The sequence below is a fragment of the Saccostrea echinata genome, unplaced genomic scaffold (genome assembly GCF_033153115.1).
Source record: "Saccostrea echinata isolate AGI-Se365-2 ecotype Australia unplaced genomic scaffold, CSIRO_AGI_Sech_v1 ptg000017l, whole genome shotgun sequence".
In the NCBI taxonomy this organism is placed as follows: Eukaryota; Metazoa; Mollusca; class Bivalvia; order Ostreida; family Ostreidae; genus Saccostrea; species Saccostrea echinata.
Window position 1 is genome coordinate 2,375,504 of NW_026889766.1, and position 21,546 is coordinate 2,397,049.

The 21,546-nt window shown below is 30.1% G+C and overlaps 2 protein-coding genes across 2 annotated transcripts in view; both read right to left on the bottom strand.

Annotated features, from left to right (window-relative positions):
* Positions 1-879: 879 nt before the first annotated feature.
* LOC133189220 (receptor-type tyrosine-protein phosphatase alpha-like) lies at positions 880-13,189 on the bottom strand. The gene is given in 17 exon segments (XM_061324622.1): positions 880-987; positions 1,122-1,257; positions 1,444-1,568; positions 1,735-1,857; positions 3,934-4,059; positions 4,161-4,234; positions 4,383-4,482; positions 4,563-4,709; positions 5,188-5,323; positions 8,660-8,802; positions 10,624-10,752; positions 10,870-10,967; positions 11,318-11,354; positions 11,455-11,531; positions 12,358-12,445; positions 12,627-12,799; positions 13,126-13,189. Coding segments are annotated over 17 exon segments (1,848 nt in total). The 3' UTR covers positions 880-915.
* Positions 13,190-13,492: 303 nt separating this feature from the next.
* LOC133189221 (protein draper-like) overlaps positions 13,493-21,546 on the bottom strand; it is a 133,483-nt gene continuing 125,429 nt past the window's right edge. Inside the window, exons 7-10 of the mRNA XM_061324623.1 lie at positions 19,389-19,520; positions 18,932-19,063; positions 16,093-16,224; positions 13,493-13,623 (exon numbers count right to left, since the gene is read on the bottom strand). Coding sequence (XP_061180607.1) covers positions 13,493-13,623; positions 16,093-16,224; positions 18,932-19,063; positions 19,389-19,520 — 527 coding nt within the window. The remainder of the gene's footprint in view (positions 13,624-16,092; positions 16,225-18,931; positions 19,064-19,388; positions 19,521-21,546) is intronic.

Sequence of the window (21,546 nt, forward strand, 5' to 3'; positions counted from 1 at the left end):
TTTAACCCTTTTCATTTAGTACCATGTACAGTTGAATACAAGTTTTTTTTTTTTTTTTTTTTTTTTTAAATATAGAACGACTGACAGTGTAATATTTCACTTTAATTTTATTCAGATATTTACAATGTCAAATATATATATATAAAGGTATCCTTGTTATTTTGATGAAAACAATAACTAGATGGCATTATTATTTCTTTGGAATCAGAATTTAGCTAAAAATCAAACTGGAATATTTTCCAGTTAATCACAGGGAAGGCAATGGGCATTGATGCTCAATTTTAATCATGACTCCATGTTTATTTGTATATATTATATGTAAATATTTTTTTTTTTTACAGTTTTACTGTACAACGCCATTGAATACGTTTATGTAAAAATAGGCGTTTAATCAAATAAATCAGTTTCAGTTTCAATGCTTTAAAAGATTAATAGAGCATACTGATATAAAAAATATAAACTGGAAATCTGTGTGAGGAGCAGACGCAAGTTTCAGCTAATAATTTACAGAAAATTTCTGCTGATTTAACATTCGTTATCTAAAATTAAAATTTTGACTAGCTTTTAGCATCAAAATATGTCAATTGCATTAACTTAGTAACTTTCCATCAATCAAGATCATTATATACATCAATTCAGAGAAGGCTTTACTTTAAAGTTTATTTATATCATGTTAAAAATTCCGATGTTCATCATCATTTCATTATGTTGATATTTAGCTAAAAATTTACCATTATCTATTTTGTACAAATATTAGAACATTTTTTGGCCTTCTTATTTTCCATTTTAACATATTAGGAGGAAATAACCGATAACATTAGATAGTTTATAAAGTGTCTACTGCAATATGTTGGAATACTATATGATGTTTGTAAAAACAAGTAAAAAAAAAAAGAAACGTAAGCGGTGTCCTTATCACATATTGACATATATTCCTTCTGTTGAAACAGACTGGGACACCAACTGATAACATCGACTGTACTCCTCCTGCAAAAAATATACTAAAATAAGAACTGATGCAAGTATTCTTTAGATATATACTTGATAAACAATATATGCAATCTAATTCTTGAGATATTTAAAAAAATATAATTTAAAATATATGATATTTGTTTACATACAAGCTTTGTGAAAACTTCCGGTCTTCTAACCTTTAACTGCCGGGCTATGGTAAATATGTCAACCTCTCCATCCGTACTGATCTGTTGAAGCGCGTTATGTAAGACACAGAACATACCAGCTGGCCCTGCTCCGTCCCTAAAGTAGGCAATGAACATTGTATCTATTCCCTAGCAACTGTGCTTTACCGTTCCATTTTAATAAATAAATAAATACTTAACTTTTTTTAAGAATACCTTATCACAACAGCCTAGCCTGTTCTATATCTGCAACTAAATATCAAATTTATTGCTATATGCATTTTATCCCAATGGTAATACTTGCTTGCTTATGACAACAGAAGTAAAGGACGATTGTTTCGCCTTTCCTCGTACGAGTTCTGCGGCTTTGAGTACAGCATCATTATCATCAGCATGTATTTGGAAAACCTCTATTTCTTTCTTCGCCTTCTATTTATATTCAAAAAAAGGTCTTCATATATATGCTGATACACCGTAAATGGAGGTAATAATTTCCTAGCTAATATCCACTTTATAAACAATTCTAAAAAAAATTTCAAATCATTCTCTTTATATCTGTGCCATTCCAGACAAATATGCTAATAGATAATCTTACATCGCTTGAAATTACTAGATGGTCCTGTGATACACCACCGATATTGCTACTGGTGGCGCCAACTGTAAGGGTGAAAGGAATACAAGCCTTAGACAATCCTCTCTTCGGAAGCCAATCACATGCCTAAAAGTAGCATATACGAGGGGTGATCAAAAAGTTCGCGAACTATCTCTATATCTACAAAACCACTATTCAGATCAGAATAAAATTTGGCACACAAATAGTCTTAAACATGTTCTATAAATAGCAGGTGTTACGTTTTTTCCATCATGTTTGTGACATCACAATGTGAAAATGTAGGTGACTTGTACCAAAAAGGTCTGACTCAGTCGTTCTCGAGCAACGAAAGGCTGTAAAGTCTAACGTTTAATTTGGAAATTCCTTTGCAGTAGCATATAATAATTTGTACAAGGTTTATTAAGACAAAAGACTTGCCAGAAGTTCAATCATTAATTGGATTGGTTGTTTTAGTGAAGGACGGGAGATGGTTAAAAATTAAGTTTTTTGTGGTGCCCAGTGAAAGTACGCTGGGGAGTAGATGTGTCATTAGTTGAGCAATTTGTTATGAAAGATCGCCAAGTTACAGTTAGAAATATCGTTGAATATTTTAAGAATTTTATTATGATTAAATCACGAAAGTACCGTTTACTTTAGACATTAAACATATCAGATATGATAAAAAGAATGTATCCGTATCTCATCCACGATGGAAAAAGACAAAAAAGTCGGATTGTGATGGTCACCATTCTCATTCTGTGATTCGTGCATGGACAGAACGGTGGCAGACGTGCTTTAAAATCGGAGATGAATACTTTAAAAAATAATAAACACCGAAATCTAATTTTATTTCTTTTATGGAAGATATTCAACTAGTTGGCGAACTTTTTGATCACCCCTCGTACAGTGGCTGCAACGTTATTGTTGACAACTTACACGAACGATCACGTTACACGAACGATTCCGCACGATAAACGCACGATTAAACTTGTTACACGAACGATTCTTCACGCACAAGATTCTAAACGTTACACGATCTTTCACGATTGCCATCGCAAACGCACTATTCTTCACGCAAAATAGTAAAAAATATTAGGAGTGGATATTTTCAAATTGATATAAGGCATGATAAGTTAGTTTAGATTACAAAGAATTATTGATGCAATTTATAGACTTTGGAAAACTGAAAAAAAAATATTTAGAAATGGATAATTTTGAAACAAATAAGATTTAATAGTTATTTTAGATTACAAATAATTATAAAATTCGTCGACATAGAAAAATTGAATTGTTTTTACCTTTTCGATACGCAAAGATGTAATTTATGATCGATTGCTGAATGTTCTATCAAAAGATATAGGTGGACCTTGAGTTTCAATTCTATTACGATTTTATGTCAGCAGTAAAGGGGGGGGGGGATAAAAAATTGTATAAAAATGAATTCAAAATATATCCATCTTGCCATTTCTGAATATATAGAATCAGCAATTATTTTACGATTCATTCACTTGCAGAAATTATAACAAAAAAATAAGTATCAGGGATAAACACTGCTAAAATTAACTCCGAAAATCATTCGTGTACATTCGCCGACTAAATATTTATGTACGCATTGGGATTTATATATTTTTGATAAAGATATACATTTTTTTATGAATTGATATAAAGAATTTCTTGACAACAATTAGCAGTAAAAATAATTAACATCAGAGAAAAAAATCGTTAAACAACTTTATTACGTTTAATCATTAAAAGTTTTGCTATTTTAAGAGAATAGAATATTATTGCTTAGTTACTTCCGATAATTAGTTCGTTCGATTAATCGTGCTTCATTTCGAAGAAAAACAGACAGGCAAAATATTTGTTTAAGAAATTACAGGATAAAATCTAACAAAATGAAATTTGCACGTTTCTTACCGCACGATCACGCACGATTAAAACCGCAAACGATTGAACCTGATACACGCACGATCTCTCACGTTACACGAACGATCACGCACGTTTCAGGAACGATTCTACATGATCGGTTTGTCAACAATAACGTTGCAGCCATTGTACCATAATATCATCTTGTGTTCCAATGCAAACTCGAAAACAGCATATATTGAAGGTTTAAATCTATTAAGAAAAAATGAGAACTTTTTAAGTGTATGGTAAAATTAAGATTAAACTTAAGAAATTAAGATAACATCAATGTTATACCTCATCTTTGGCATTAAGCACCACCAATGCGTGAACTTCATGGTCAAAACACAATCTCCACAAATCAACCTCAGTATTTGAAAGAGGTTTTTGGGTTATTATGAATCCAGACGGATTTATATAAGACTGAAATGTGAAGCAACAGAATTAAACCAGATTATCTTTCAAATTTTAATATGCACACTTTTCTTCATACCAATACTGTATGCTGTTTATTTAATACTTACTGGTGCCATCACCGCATTGATATAATCATTCCTTCCTTTCACATACGTTGTAAGGTACGGTCGATACTTTGAAACTAAAGGTAAAAATATGTTTCCTTTCATGTGTATGAAAACCAAAAGGAAAAATTTAATTGCTTTACTGTTCTATAAAAAAAGGTCATAGGAAAAAGTATCTAGACATGATAGAGATTGTTTTCGGTTGTCTTTTAAGTAATATCCTACCAGGTAGTATGTCTTCATTATAGTTCTTATTGATATTTTCAGCCTTCCTGGCGTCTTCGTCATTTCCACAGTTGTAGCTTGATTTCAATGTTTGTAAAAGCTAGAAAAAGGGAAAAATCATAAAGCAAGTTCACACTCAAATTTTGATACTTATTACTTTTTACAATAATAATATTTTACCTTAAACTCTCTGTAAAGTGCGCTCTGATTTAAGGGTGTGTTGTCATTCAGAAATGCTTCCGTTTTTGTCGGAAATTCGTCTTTTGACAGAAGAGAGTTACCCTGGAATCCACAGGTTAATGCTTCATGCAGGAAAACATACTGTTCCTGAAAGGATGAGATGAACTCTGAAAGGGACATTTCAGAAACAATCTTGTTTTTCCCCATGAGCATCCTCTATATCACACGATGCAGAAATAATCACATCAATTGGGTCTGAGTTTTTGCTCTGTTTACGATTTGTTCTCTTTACTGAATATTTGAGTTATCTTCATTTCTTTTCTTTCCTTAATAATTTTGTGTTTAGAAAATTCATACTGGAGCAAAATCTACGACGAAAGACGAATAAAATGTTGTGTTGTTTTTTTTTTTTTGTTCTCATGTTGAGTGTTTGCAAAAAATGTTATAAACAAATTAATATTTTCATTCCCTTTGTGATAAAGAGTGCATATGAAAATTGGAATAATTTTATGAATGAATGTGTAAACAATGGCGGTTAGTTTGTTTGGACAAAGTAAAGAATTCTCTACTGTTATGATTGGATAGATACATTTACGTCCAGTATTTAATATAGACAAAATCTTACCGGCGTTTGAACCATTGTCATTCTATTCTCTCTCATTTGTTTGACAAACTCGAAAACGTTGATCTGTCCAGTGTCTCTTCCCTGTCTCAGGAGTGAATCAAGTCCAATAAATGTTCCTGTACGACCCACGCCAGCACTGAAATTAAGGAAATGTACAGGTATGTTAGGGCAATATAAAAGTAAGGATTGACACATGCTGTCTTAGTGATAAACGGATTCGTATTGTATGCATAAAGGCTGATTATAAATCAGATGAATTATATTTTCGTAAAATGCACATAATTTTTGTACAATTGAAGCTTTGGATTTTAAAAATTCATCTTTTTTACAAAGCAAGAAACATAATTTTGACTTTGATTTGCTATTTATACTTCTAAATTTTAAATAAAATACAATGCTTGAAACCGAGCCGATCCTTTTCGTACCTTCATTCCTAAACTGGACATAATTTACTTATATTTTGTTTTAAATTTTAGAGATAAAGAATTTGTTTTTAAGGTACTTTTTGCGCAAGGCAAAACTGCAAAAGTAAATTATTGATGTCACTCAAAAAGTTTACCTTAATAAATCCAAAATCAAAAACAAGAAAGTTAGTTTTTTAAAAAAACATCTAGATGAAGTTTGATTCATTAACGAATATTGATGCTTGCATCTTTCTTTATCCTGTCTTTCTTGAATTATCGACACCGTTTACATATACTTTTCACCATCAAAATATTATTTCATTTAGACAACTTACATTAACTAACTTACAGTACAGATTGCAAAGGGTTGCATTGAGACAAATTCTCTATGATGTCGATAAATGTTTCTTTCAAACTAATTTCTCAACTTGAAATGCACTAAATCTTTTCAGTGAATCTGATATTCAAATTGTTTTCTACGAACATCTGTCTGAGACTCCTGACATATAGAAATGAAGCTTATTTAATGACTACGCAAAAGGAGACAATGAGCTCTTATAATAACATATACTTAAAAACCATTCTCATACTCAAACTAAACAAAAAATACTATGTATTTTTTTTTACTTTAATCAAGTAAAGTATTCACTTATTTTCTTGATAATAACTGACTAGGATTGAATATTACTAAGAATCACTATGTAATTAATGATTTTACTTAAAATTACTTAATGCAAATAATAAAATTACTAAAAGTGTTTTAGAATATTCAAGAAATACATTTAAGTAATTATAAGTAAATTTTAAGTAAAAGAATTTGTAACTCTTACTCAAAATTACTTAAAACAGAAATTAGATTAAAAATCAGCACATCTAATAATCCTGCACAAACATGTACAAATTTTCACCCAGTTTTTATTCATAGCATCTATAGGACATACTAAATATGTACATAATATAAAACATATGATCCTATGGCATGTTCAGAGTTAAAAAAGGTAAATGAAAACTAGCACAGCCTTTTTAAAAACAATGTATGCATAAATTTATGCATAAACTCCCAGATTCTGGTAGTCCATCACTTTCATCAAAAGCAATCTGACATTCTTTTGGTGTGAATTTCCGTCCATTGGGAATAATCCAGGAAATAATATACATTTGATTAGTGCGAACAATATCTGTTCCAAAAAGGCATTAATTTTTTGTTTTGTTTCTAAACTTAAATTATAAGCATTGTTTAATACTAAACTTATTGTCAATTAAAAAAGGTTACCATAGTAAAGTGCATGTAATATTGATTTTTTTACACAGTTCAGAAGATTCAGTATATTTCAACGCACAGTTGCTTGCAAAACCGCACACTAATCATGTTATTGCATCATAATAATCAATTTATGACTCACCAATGTTGTTAGCGTCAATAACATGCATATATATTGTTATCATATCAGTTCAGTGCTGAAGCGGATATTTTATGTAGATGCATGTCCATAAATTATCAATAATGAATTAGCTTTATTTTTTCTCAAGAGAGAGGAGTGATAAAAAATTCTTGGGGAGGAGATGCATACTGTGATATTCAGTATTTAAAAAAAGAAGAAACAAAAGTGCCACTTATTGCTCACATTGTCAAGGTGAAAAATATTATTTCATCCATGATACTTTAAAGTGTTTTGCATATTTATTTTGAGTATATTTTTGTTGCAGAGATATAAGGTGTTCAAAGAAATAGTGGCCAAACACAGAACCTCAAATATGCCCTGGACAATGCTCCAAAAATTTGGAGGAGAAGAAGTCATTAGCTTAATGATTCGGTGCAATGAAGTTTGCAGGATATGAAAACCACACGCTGCAGTCCTTGCTTCGATGGGCATGTATAACGTGGCACAGCTTTCATACCCCTTACAGTGCAATTCAGCATTGCTTTACGTCCAAGGTGAAGTTTTGAAAGACAAAGGGCATGAAGATCTTCCTTTCATGAGAAAGGCTACAGAAGCGTTCGAGAAATCTCTGAGCCTGATATATTTGAATGACAGTAAATGGCAGTGATTATGATCCAGAGTTTGACAGAAGTGTAGGGGTTATAGACTATTTATTTGTTATGCTGTAAATAACTTAGAAAAAGTGTTGACGTTTTGCCAATCACGCTCATTATCCAAGGGTTAAATAGAAGTGTAGGTGTTACAGACCATTAATTTGTTTGATATGCTGTAAACAACTTAGGAAAACCATTGAGGTTTGTCAATCATGCTTATATTATCCAAGGGTTTAACAAAAGTGTAGGGGTTATAAATTATCAATTTTTGTTATACTGTAAACAACTTAGAAATAGTCTTGAATTTTTTTTCTAAATCATGCTTATTATTCATTGAAAATTTCATTCAAGCTTGAGAATGCATTAAAATATACATATAAGCAAATGTATAAATAAGGAGTAACCTTTGCAATATTTTTTTTTTTCATGCCAGATGCTTCATCTGCAAATATTTTAAAAAGTAAATCTGCTTCTGGATTGTAAAATTGTTTTTCTTGTGTGTGATTACATTATTAAGTATTCCCATTTAGTGGTGGCTAAGCAGAGAATCTGAAATTTAAAGCAGCAGTTTTATGCAAATAATTATCTTAGTTATATACTTAAGTAATTGTAAATAATTGTATTACTTGTGATGATCACTGCTCTCTAATTTCAAAAGAATCTGTCAGTAATTTTTTACTTAAAATGAACATTTTATTTCTAGATTTTACGGGTTTTTAAGAAAACGAAATGCTTAATTATAGTTGGAAATACTATGTAATTCAAAATACCTAAGTAATTATTTTATTTACTTATGTTCAGTATCTTTTTACTTATTGCCATTTCTAAAACTAGTAGAAGGATATTACTTGTGATTACTTGAAAATATTACTCATTACTTAAAATGATTGCTATAGTGACAAACATATTTACTTTAAAATTACTTGAACCAAGTAATTTGATTACTTATTTTGAGTGAAAGTAAGTAATCTTTTTTTAGTGCAGAGTTAAGTTTCGTTCGAAAATAGATTTCTATTTTGTAAAAGTGACAAACCTGCAGTGCACTAGTAATGGAACGTCTGTGTGTATTCTATTGGCTACAAATCTGTGGAACTGAACAAGTGCCACTTCCTCTGGTGTACCGTGGTCTGGCCAGGCGGTGAAGTGATATTGCGTAAAGACTCTCCTACTGTAGGGCTTTTTATAACATAAATAATAAATAAATAATAAATAATATAAATAATAAATAACATAAATATTTAATAAAGAATAAATAACATAATAAATAACATAAATAATAAATAAATAATGAATAACATAAATAATAAATAACAAATAATAAATAACATAATAAATAACATAAATAATAAAAAACATAAATAATAAATAACATAAATAATAAATAACATAAATAATAAATAAATCATAAATAAATCATAAATAACATAAATAATGAATAAATAATAAATAACATAAATAATAAATAGCATAAATAATAAATAAATCATAATTAAATAACATAAATAATGAATAAATAATAAATAACATAAATAATAAATAGCATACATAATAAATAAATCATAAATAACATAAATAAGGAATAAATAATAAATAACATAAATAATAAATAAATCATAAATAAAATAAATAAGGAATAAATAAATAATAACATAAATAATAAATAAATCATAAATAACATAAATGATGAATAAATAATAAATAATGTTACAGATTTTCCCCTTATCCAAACAACCCATAGATTGGATCACCCCAATTCATACCCTAAATATTAAATCTACATGTCGTTAATTTATATGAAAATAGGAATATCACCAACTATTGTATGTTATTAATGTACGCTTTATGTCTCATCTTATATGTATATTTTATGAAAATCGTCCGGTTGTATTGTACAAACCCGAATTTCCTCCATAGATCAGCCCTCTCGTAATTACAAAAGACCATCTGGCTATGTTATTCGACTGACATACCCAAAATCAGCTTGGCATTGTCTCCAAAACAATTACAAAACAACAATTCATCCCTTTTCCCGCCTTTGTAATGTTAAAGCCTTTTACTTAGTGCAAAAGTTGTAACTATACAAACATCGCGCGAATACTAGCGGTACCGCTTGTTACTCGCGCGTGAAGTAATTCGCACCGTTGTACGAAAGGTATATAAAGGCGACGTTTTGAACGTCCTCCAGTTTGGGACGTTGGTCAGTCGTATTAACACCTTGACTGAACTGCTCCAATATTCCCAACTCATTTACACCCATAATTATGAGTAAGAATCTGCCACCCATATGTTTTCATTAGGTAAATTGATCCCTGGGTGACCCATAATTACCCATAATTGTTTCTTGATTGTTTTATTAATCATAAATTATTGTTTTAATAAATTCCTTTTTAAAGTTAAACAAATCTCTTCATTTAATTAAGGTAAATCTCAGAAATAAGAGACCCACAAACAATATTTGTAACGTAACCCATCAAGCGGGTAAAAGAATATTCAAAAACCACAGCTATACCCCAAAACGTTACAATAACATAAATAATAAATAACATAAATAATAAATAAATCATAAATAACATAAATAATAAATAACATAAATAATAAATAACATAAATAATAAATAAATCATAAATAACATAAATAATGAATAAATAATAAATAAATAAATAACATAAATAATTAATAACATAAATAATTAATAAATCGTAAATAACATAAATAATAAATAACATAAATAATGAATAAATAACATAAATTATAACTGATTAATAAATAATGAATTTGTTCTTATCGTTCACAAAAATATCAGGAAAATAAGTTTTATGCTGTTACGAAAAGCATTGGCTATGATATTTTATGATTATAGTCATAGAATGTTCTATAAAATCCTTTTATTATATGAATTCATCTTTACATTGGATACACATTAACAGAAAAAAAAGTTATCAAAAAGATTATGAACATAAAAAGATATAAGGTCATATGAATATATTGAATTCTTACTTGTTTTCTTTCTACCGAAAGTTTTCGCAATGTATGGAATGTATACACTATTTCCTCCAATAGAGATATATTACATGGACCAATTTGCATTGAATTATCGTTATTTGGCCAATATTGGGTGCACTTGTGCTAAAGAAAAACCGAATTGTTAAAAAATATACATTTCAAAATTACATAAATTTACAAATAAACAAAGAAAATGCAAGTATATATAGTGTTTCATCTTTAGAATTATGTTTTTCTCACCTTTCCATTTTCTACTAAGTTAGTCAGCATGATAATATCTTAAATGTCTTCTAGCCAAATCATTCTCCAAAAATCTTTCAATGTGTTGTTCTTAGGCCCTGTGAACATATTTGAAGTCAGATCATTTTTAAAAGAAATTATTATTTTATGAAGAAACAAAATGCAGTTTAACAAAATACCAATTTAAGTAGAAACTGTTTTCCGAATAAAGGGGGCTTCCAAATTATATTGTTGAATTTTGGAAGGGGGAGATGTACACATGTATTGTAGAATAAACTTCTAATTCCCAATAGATCCTCAAACATATGTTTTCAGTTAATCTATTCAATGGATTTTGAGATAAAACCTAATTTTCTCGATATTCATCGTCTAAAGCGAATGCTTTCTCCTTCGTTGAGGTAAAGTAGTCCACTATCAATGGTAAATAAAATCAATGATAACGACAAACCTTGAGCTGCAATATAGCGATTTTCTCCTTTACAATCCTACAAATGATATACAATCCAATCTCATTTTGCATAGTATTAGTTCATGATTGGTTTAATAATATATAGACATTCTTATCAAATTTATGTTTAATCATACCGAAATAAAGTTGGCTTTGATGTAATCACTGTCAGGGTCTGTCCAGAATTCCTTAAGAATGATCCTGGAATGGTCATCTGAAATTTTAATTTTATTTTATTTTATTTATTTATTTTATTTTATTTTTATTTTTTTTTTTTTTTTTTGATAAACAATTAAAAATGTTTTCTTATTTTATGACACAAGAATAAATGGTTGGCGTTATGCAGAAAAACACATACCCGCATGAGTGGGCAATGCATTTTTTCTGCAATCCCTTACAAAAATACTAATTTAAAAGTTAACTATAGTTTACTATAGTTAAAAATACTTAGCTATAGCAGCAAAGTTTTTACTATGGTAGATCAAAGTACGTTTATTATGGATTTAAAATTGATATATTTTATGTTATCAAATTAACAAACATACACATTTTTTTTACATTAAAAGGAGATATTATCATTTGTATATTAATGTATTAATTGAACACCACTATTATCGAATTAAAGAGATTTTAGGCATTGAAATCTTAAAAGTACGAGAGTAAAGTTTCATAAATCAAGGTATCAAATTTAACAATAATTAACTATAGTAAACTATAAATAACCATAGCAAATTTTAAGGGACATTTGCATTCCTTGATCTTCGTTTTAACAAACATTAAAATAATATTGCTTACATTTGCAAAAAAAAAAAAAAGAAAAAAAAAAGTAAAAACACTAGAAATGTTGTATATTCTATTAAAGTATGGGATTTATGGAAGATCCTACATTTTGGAAAATCTCATAAACAAATGCCTAAAATAAATTAAAGATCAATAAAAGATCAAACTAATAAAGAGTTCATTAAATGATGAACAGTAATGGGTTTTAACAAGGAAATTCACCGAATGTTCATATAAAAAGAACAATACTATAGTCTTACAAGGAAATGTTGTTTTAAACCGGTTCTTTGCAACGTTTTCCGTCTTTTTGGCACTTTCACAAACGTTCAGATTCGCCGGAGGAAGTCTCTATTACAAAAAAATTAATCAAAATGAGTGCGATTCTCATTTTTTTTTTTTTTTTGCATCAATAATCAATCTATTTACGTATCTTTCTTTATTCAACCTTGACTTTTTGCTTCAAATTGATAATCAATGGTTACGAGATATTTCATGTTTTGCTTTGATAATTATTTGCTATATCTTAAACCTTGTATTCTTGAAGAAATTGATTATTCTCTCCCGTGCTCTTTTCGTTGATAACGTTCCGTAGATCCCCTATATTAATATTTGTAATGAATTGGCCAGTATTGTAATGTCCATCTTCATCTGATTGATTTGTCCCTGGATTGCACAATCCATCAAACACTTCTGTTTGATTGTCTGAAGAAAACAATATTGGTTTAATTATAATATCTCTTGAGTATCTAAAAAAAAGCTCTCATGATTTTTTTTTTCTCTCTTTTTGCCACAAAACATATTTATTTTAGTCTTAAGGTTGCGAAAATCAAATTAAGAGACCTTGAAGACTTGATTAATTTTAAGTATTACATGTTTTGTTACACATCTCATTCTCTTTTAGAAAATTGTTCAAGTGATTCTTTAGATTTAACATAGTAAAACTTTAAAAACTACACATGACCTTCTTTCTAAATAAATAAAATAATGCATTGTCTTGAATTAGCATAGACGAAGTGTATTATGCCTACGTTTCCTGTTTCTTCTTCCCTCTGCCTTTCTTCCAATGACTCCAAAATGTTTATTATTTTCCATAAGACCTTCTTGACTACCATTGTTTCTATACCGTCTATAAGACCGAAATAGAATTAAATGTTTAAATGGTTAATATGCATCAACTGAACAATTAATAACAAACTCATGAGATATGTACCACAGATGAAAAAAAAAACTAGTTTTTCTCTCTGAATAATATTCTAATATTGCCTGTCATTCTTTTCAAAATTCACCATTTTTATAGTAACAGAAGAATATCGAAGAGATTACATCTTCCCTTGGGTGTTGATCGGTTATGAAATAAATGACATTTTTTGTATAGCATTTGAGATTATGAGAAAATTAGAACTGTTGCATTAACCTGTAAAATATTGTTATGAAAACTCCAGCTAATACTGCAATTAAGACGGCTGCAACAGTCCCTCCGACTATGGCCGCATTATTTTCCTCTTCCTCTAGTGTTGCAGCAAATACTAAAAAGAAAACATCAAACACCCCATGTTCAATTTTAAGGCAATATATTAAAAAGAAACCAACTGTCTTACCTTTGTCAATTTAATTAAACAACACTTCTTTGATTTGTCATAAATTTCCTTCTTATATGATGAAACAAAGAATTACACCAAATCTGTTTTTTTTTTTTTTCTTTTACACTGCCTTGATTTCATTCTATTTCATTGAATTAGAAAAGCATGCGATTTAATTTATATACTCTTGCCAATCTGATACTTTTCATTCATTGAATAGACACCATTTCCTATCGCTGCTTATATGTTATACACATTTGCATAAGATTTCTCTTATTAGATTTAGCTTCTTCTGATTCATTTCTAATGTAAGTTCTGCATTATTTGAAACAAAAAAAAAATAGTCATTACTGTCAATTAAGGGAACACGATATTGCTGGGGTTTTCGAAATCCCCTCTCTATAAAACTCGATCAGAGACGCTGTGGGCATAGCTTTGAACATGAACCTTATCATTCACATTGACTATCGTTTATATTTGATACAAAAGAGTTATATTCGGAATGTTTCGTGACGCACGAACTTAAGTAGTGCAAGTCAGCAATATTTATAGTTGAAATCCTCCAGTTTAAGTAGGTTTTGTTATTATTTTTTTGAGATTCTCTATACTTACATTATCAGAAATATATGTAAATAAAACAACGTCAAAAGCTTTATAAAGATATGCTCTTGTCTTGGGGAAGGTGATGCTTTTTCTTCAAGAAGGGATAATTAACCACTACTTTTCACCGATATACCATCAAAGAAAAAGGGAAAAAAAGAATTTTATTTTGTTTATGAATTTGCATTGGTGTAAGAGTTTGTCATAACTAAATGTTCTAAATATAAATAGTTTGGACAGCATTTAATGCCTTGATTTCTCCATTAAGTTTTAGAATATCGCTATTTTTCCTTTATATCCTGAGGAAAATACATGTAATACAGTTCATAACCCTTGTTAAGTAAAAAAAAAAATAGCACCTCATTTCCAAAAGAAAAAGAAGATAAAAACATATTGGAAAAAAAAAAACTACTATATCTGTTGGAAGGAAGATTCTAGTTGTAGGTCAGAGAATTAAAGATGCCTTGAACTTCTCTCACTAATAATTCTCTAGCAATGAAACTGCAAGGAGGTAAATGATCACTTCTCGTCTCCCATCTGTCTTTATGTCCATCCAGCTATCATTCAGCCTGTCTGTATATTCAACTTTTTCCGAATTTTCTTTTTTCATAAACGATATTGATATTGGGCTTACTTCTGATATGAGTGGACCTTGACGGGTTATAGATTAAGTTTGCATATTTTTTTATATTTCCACTATTTTTATGAAATAATGGTCTTTCCAGGGAAATGTATTTAGGTAACGAACAGTATTCAAGCTCAGATGTCCATTAAACAATACAAATTTTCGAGCAGAGCGAACACGGTCCTCTAAAACATCAGAGGTGAGATCAGGTGCTATGGAGGAGTGAGCATCTCCTGCCGACCGGTCTCTCCCGTCTTGTGCTCCTTGTTATAATCGGGAAATAACATAAAAATCCTTCGACAATTCAGTGTGTAAATAATGGCCTAACAATTATGATGATCAAATCGTCAGTCAGCATTTGACTTAATGAAAACTGTATTTACTAACAAGGTCATTGTATAGACCAAAGAACTTAAGAAATGACAACTTTTAACGGGACTGCTGATATTCTTGTTTCATCGACTTGTTTGTCAATAGCTTATCGAATTAAATGCGAGATATAAACCTCGTATGCAGGTAATGAAGGTACATTGCTGCATAAGTAAGGGACGTTGACGATTGAAAAGTTAAAGTCATCTCGTTCATCATAAAGCTTGCTTGTTAGATTACCATCAACGCCTTTTTGTAGTAAAATATCCAAATATGAAACAGATGAATCAGACTCCGTTGTATTTTTTATTTCATGCTCACTGGGATATATCGTATCGACATAAGAATGGAAAAAATCATTGTTAATTGATAATACGATTTCGATATATCTAAATGTTGAGTTGAAGGTCACAACAAGTGTTTTCTTCTTTTCACGATTAGGATTTTGAACATATTCTGCTTTATATGATGTTTTGAATCAGATTTACCAATTTGTTACTCGAACTTTTATCTCAAACACTCGTAGATATTGAGCTGATTTTATTCTACAAGTGTACTTTGATGGGTTATAGATAAGTTTGCAATTTTTCGGGTTCAATGACTCTCTTTATGAAATGATGACTTTTTTTTTCTAATTTTCAAGGGAGACAAGATTAAATTTGCCGATAAGGGACAAGTATTGCTTAAGTAGAATTCTTAAAATTCTTATTATATTTGATTCTGGTCGGGACGCAAATATAGATTAATATGTTTTAGCAGAAAAAATATACTTGAACATTTCTAGAAAAAGAATACATTTCGGCATACTTTAAAACTTCTACCTTGACAAAAGGGTTCTTTCCAGTTTGTTTTGCAACCATTTAAACAGCTTCCAGTTTTCTTGTCACAAGATTCTCCACGACAATTCCCACACTTAGCGCTGCAATTCTGGCCGTAAAATCCGTCAATACACTCTAAAAAGATATTAGTTACTAAAATAATGAGGTAGTGACACTATACGTCAGTATTTCTTTTCTTTTCTTTTTTTTTTATATCATATAGATTTTTTAATGATATTTATGAAAAAGTTACCGGTTCGTTAGTAAATACTTTAAATGCAAGAAATTATATAATATAACTGATGTATTTATAAACATTTATGCGATCTTTTTAAACGACAACATTACATGACTGAATATATTGCAATAATGAGATATTGAGATAGCGAACAGTATTCTAGCTTGAAGCCGATTAAATCAATACAAATTGAGAGCAGAGGAAACCCGGACCTCGAAAACATCAGAGGTACGATCAGGTGCCATGAAGAAGTGAGCATCCCCTGCCGACCGGTCACAACTTGTCATGATCGGGAAAAATGGAAGAATCCGTAGACAATTCAGGGTGTAAATAATGGTCAGACAATTAGTATGAAAAATTTCAGTCAACATTTGACTTTGTGTTGGATTTGCTGACAAGGTCATTGTGTCGACCATAAATCTTGCAAAATGATGATTTCAAACGAAACCGTTGATATCCTTGTTTTTCATCAACTTGTTTGTCAATAGCTTGCCTCGTTTTAGAAATTGTTCACACGTAGAGCTGCTCTTGCGTATCGAATGAACTGGGATACAAAAACCCTACTTACTGATTATAAGGGTATATTGCTACAGAAGTAAGGGATTGAAAAATTAAAGTCATTAGTTTATCATAAAGATTGGTTGTTAGGCTACCATTAGTGCCTTTATCTAATAAAATATCAAAATATGAAACAGATAAATCAGACTCTGTGGTATCTATTATTACTTTAATGGTGTAGGGCCTAGGACTTCTCCACAATGAAATGCTTTGGAATAGACTTCAATATACTATTACATGTATATTATAATGATTTAGTACCATGTTATATGTTTGGAACTACATTTTAGAATAGTCCTAAGTTTACAGGTTTGTAAGCTTTAAATCAAAATGTTATTGATCTGTAAAGCATTAAAACATTGTTTAGTTGCAGCTGTATTGGAAATAATGCTATACATCTTACACTTATTTGATATTGTCATTTAAACAAATGTACTAGACGGTCATGTAAGGTGTTATGGAACAGATAATAAAATCAGAGACTCTAGATTTTTTCAACTGTTAATTATATACCATATTGCAACTGTAATTTACTTACTTCTTTAGCGTTTACTATGCATGCTGTACACGAAGCGCCTGTCTTACGAAGTAAATAATCACATGACGTAACTCTATCGTTTTGCAATTGATAAGTTTAAAATAAAACTCTCTCTTTCATCAAATACTCTTAATTTTTACTTACATACGAATTATTTGCAGGATTGTGACTTAATAATGTTTTAGTTGATGAAACTTGGTTGAATCTTGAATGTTCAGCGAAATACTGGTATGTAATATTTATTTCCTGTATGATAAGCTCGGAGATTGACCGCGTCAATTTTATTACAATATATTTGTTGTACTTATTTTTATATGCCTATGTTATAAAATTTAGGACTCTTACCTTACCTGTGGACATAACATATTTAGTGATATTATTTTATTTATGTTAAACGAAATGTACGCAAAGTAATTTTTAGGGACTCAAAAAAGGATATTATTAAATGGTTTTTATCATAAGACCGTTTTTGCAGTCTATATAAATGAAAACTGAGGATCAATGTCATTCTTACATCATGTCAACAACACCACTGAATGTAATGCATGTATGGCACCAGCATACTAGGCATGATTAAATATGTTATTTTTCATACATATTTCCAACACAAACACTGTATTACACTCTACTGTATGAGGTATGAAATTTAAATTTATTACGAGCCTGAGTTCTATACAGGACACTTGAGAAAATTGATTGCTTTGTTCATTTACTTCATTGAAAAGTTTCATTAAATGAAATATTTGAAATAATTAACAAAAGCATGAAGTACAAAAGAACATTATGTTGGATTTGAAAAAAAAAATAAAAAGAAAAAAAAAGCGATAGCTCTTTTTTTCGATGGTTATATCTGATGCGTAGTCCTGATAATAAATGCATGTATATCCCTCAACCTACATGCATATTGACCTCCGTAGGCTGATAAGCATAAGATGGGATGCTATGGAAGCTTACATTACAATGGTTTATCTAACATGATCGCGTATCTTAAGACACACATAATGAATAATTTAATCATTTTCAGGCCACGATAGTTAATATAGCACTAATCATGGATTAAAGACAATAAATAGAGTAATAATAAAGGAGATACGTAGGCTGGGTATCGGCTGGGAATTTCGAATTGCGATAAAATGCGATATTTTTAACTGTATTGTGATACATTCCGTCACTACATTCTAAAATAAATCCTAGCAAAACTGGAATTGATGTCTTTTTTTCTCAGAATAACATAGATATTGACTAAGAATGCTTAAAACACTAACTTTTTAATCATTAGAGTAATGTCATTGATATAGATTTCAACTTTTGATAAAAAAAAAAACTACTAGAGGACAAATACTTTTATGTATATACTGATAAGAAATCCACAACGAAACATTAATTAAAACCAATATATTCTAATTCCTCTAATATGGGTGAATTGGAGTAAGCAGAGAATTTAAATATACAATAAAAAGATATGTAATGAAATTATTTATAGCCAAACAGTAGGGAAAAAATCCTACCCTGACAAAAAGGTTCTTTCCAGTTGCTTTTGCAACCTTTTAAGCAGCTTCCATTTTTCTTGTCACAAAATTTACTTCGACATTCACCACACTTAGTGCTGCAATTCTGGTCATAGAATCCGTCAATACATTCTAAAAGTATAAAAAGTTACTCAAAAAGTGCGGATTTTTGTTCCATACAAGTCAGTATTATCTTATTTTGTCAATTCCATTCAAAATTGCACTACATTTGTAATTAGGCTGTTGGTTCATTGTAGTAGTGAACTAATTATGGGAGTAATTTCATTCTTAAAAAAAAAATGTTAGGGTGCAAGAGAAACAAAGTATTGAGATGTATAAGTGATTACTGTTGAATAATATATTGCTTAAATATATATTTTGTACTAATTAAAAATAATTCTTAGTTCAGGTTTAATCATCTAGGAAACAAATGGAAAATAAAGAATAAAAATCCTACCTTGACACAAAGGTTCCCTCCAGTTTGCTGTACATCCACTAATACAAGTTCCATTTGTCTTGTCACAAACTCCTCCAAGACAATATCCGCATTGTCTACTGCAGTCTTCGTCATAAAATCCGTCAACACATTCTAGATAACGAATGTTTTTGACAATGTAAAAAATCTAATTGAAATAAAATAAGTGTATTAATTGTTAACTGAAAATGTCTGCATTACTGAAATGTTCATATGGATATGGTTTCCTCTGTGCAAATAAACAAAATTTCTTTTGTGTGTATTGTTGGTCTAGCCTCATTAAAATTAATATGAGTTAAGTTTAAATTACAGAATTTATTTGAACAAATATGAATCTACACTACCTATGGATGCTTCTATAATAAACCGACTAATCATGTCTTTACTGTTTTTGGGCAGAAATTTTTTTTTCAAGATGATCCCTATATATTCTTATGCAAAACTTTGAATCTCTGTTGTGTCCCCCAACCCCTAGGATTCATAATTTGAACATACGTGATTCTATAATATCTTAAGTTGTTTATATATAAATATTACTAATAATTGCTTAGCTGTTCTCGAGAAGATCATTTTTTGAGATATTTTCTATGTATCGTGTATGATAAGGTTCCTACAATGAATATATAGGGTTTCCTTTTACTCGGTCTTAGCTAATGATTGGAATGCGTATTAAGAGAGCTCTGTCTGAAGGTAAATTACACAGTACTTAAATTTTCTCTTATCTAGAGACGCGGACTGGAGAAGGTACAACTTGCAGTGTTTCTCACATAGGGTCCTATTGAAAGATAAAAACCGGCTGTCTCAATCTTCTACAGATCTACTACTCCCAGAACTTAATTTCATTTCCCTAGGATACTTGTCACTGGTGTTTAATACTTTTGTTTTGCTCTTACCCTTAACTTCTTTATTGTGGATTCAACGTCCAACTTCTTCAGCTAGCTTATGAATGCATGACTTTCCAAAAGTTTTGCATTATATACCCTTTGGATAGTCCATGTCAAGGGGTGTCAGGTAATTCCACTATTTGAAATCTTAAATGCATTTTACCGAAATGTCCCTTAACCATTACACCCATAAATTACTATGTAAAATTATGACCCACTGTTGTGGCCCGACCCTACACCCGGCGGTAATGATATGAGCAAACTTGAATCCTCAATACCTGGGGATACTTCTGTATGAATGTGACTTATAATAGCTACGCTGTTCCTGAGAAGATTTTTAAAGATGTTTCCTATATATTACTATGATGAACTTTGAGCCCTTGTTGTGGCCCTGCCCTACCCCAGGGGACATAATTGGAACAAACTTGAATCTTTACTATCTGAGGATACTTCCATTATTATATGACTAATGATGGCTTTGCATTTTTATAGAAGAAGGTTTTTAAAGATATTTCCTATATATTCGTACATGTATCTAAAACTTCGACCCCTTCTTCTGGTCTAGCCCTACCTCCGGGGGTTATGCTATGAAAAAAATTTGAATGTAGTGTATGTAATGAATTTTTCACATGTTTCATCTTTATTGCACAGTAGTTCTTGAGAAAAAGATTTTAAAAGTTGCCACAAATTTCCATGAATTCTTAATAATCTCCCCTTGAAAGAGGGTGTAGCACTTCCTATTAACAAACTCAAATCCCCTTTACCCAAGGATGCTCTCTGATAGGTTTGTTTGAAATTGGCCCAGTAGTACTTAAAAAGGAGTTGAAAATGAGAAAAACTTGCAGACGACAGACGACGGACAACAGGTACTTTTTGATCAGAAAAGCTTAATTGAGCCTTCTGCTCATTTGAGATGAAAAAAATACGTCAAATTATTTTTACAAGATTTAAGATCAACACGTTTACATATGTGAAAAAAAAAACTTTCTCTTTGTCGATGTGTGAAGTTTGGTTCAATTCCCTTAAATGGAACGCATGTTATTCAATTAAAAATCAGCATGTTTTGTCACCAAGGGCACGCTTTACAACATAAAACATCAAAAACAACGAGAAAAGCAATCAAAATTACTCTACCTCTCATTTCAAACACTGCTTGTAGCGTCATACCCATTCATTATTATAATAATCCATAACACCTGATACCTAGTTTGTTAACAATTTAGTTTGAAGTTAGTTTGAGGTTGTTTGAAAATTCT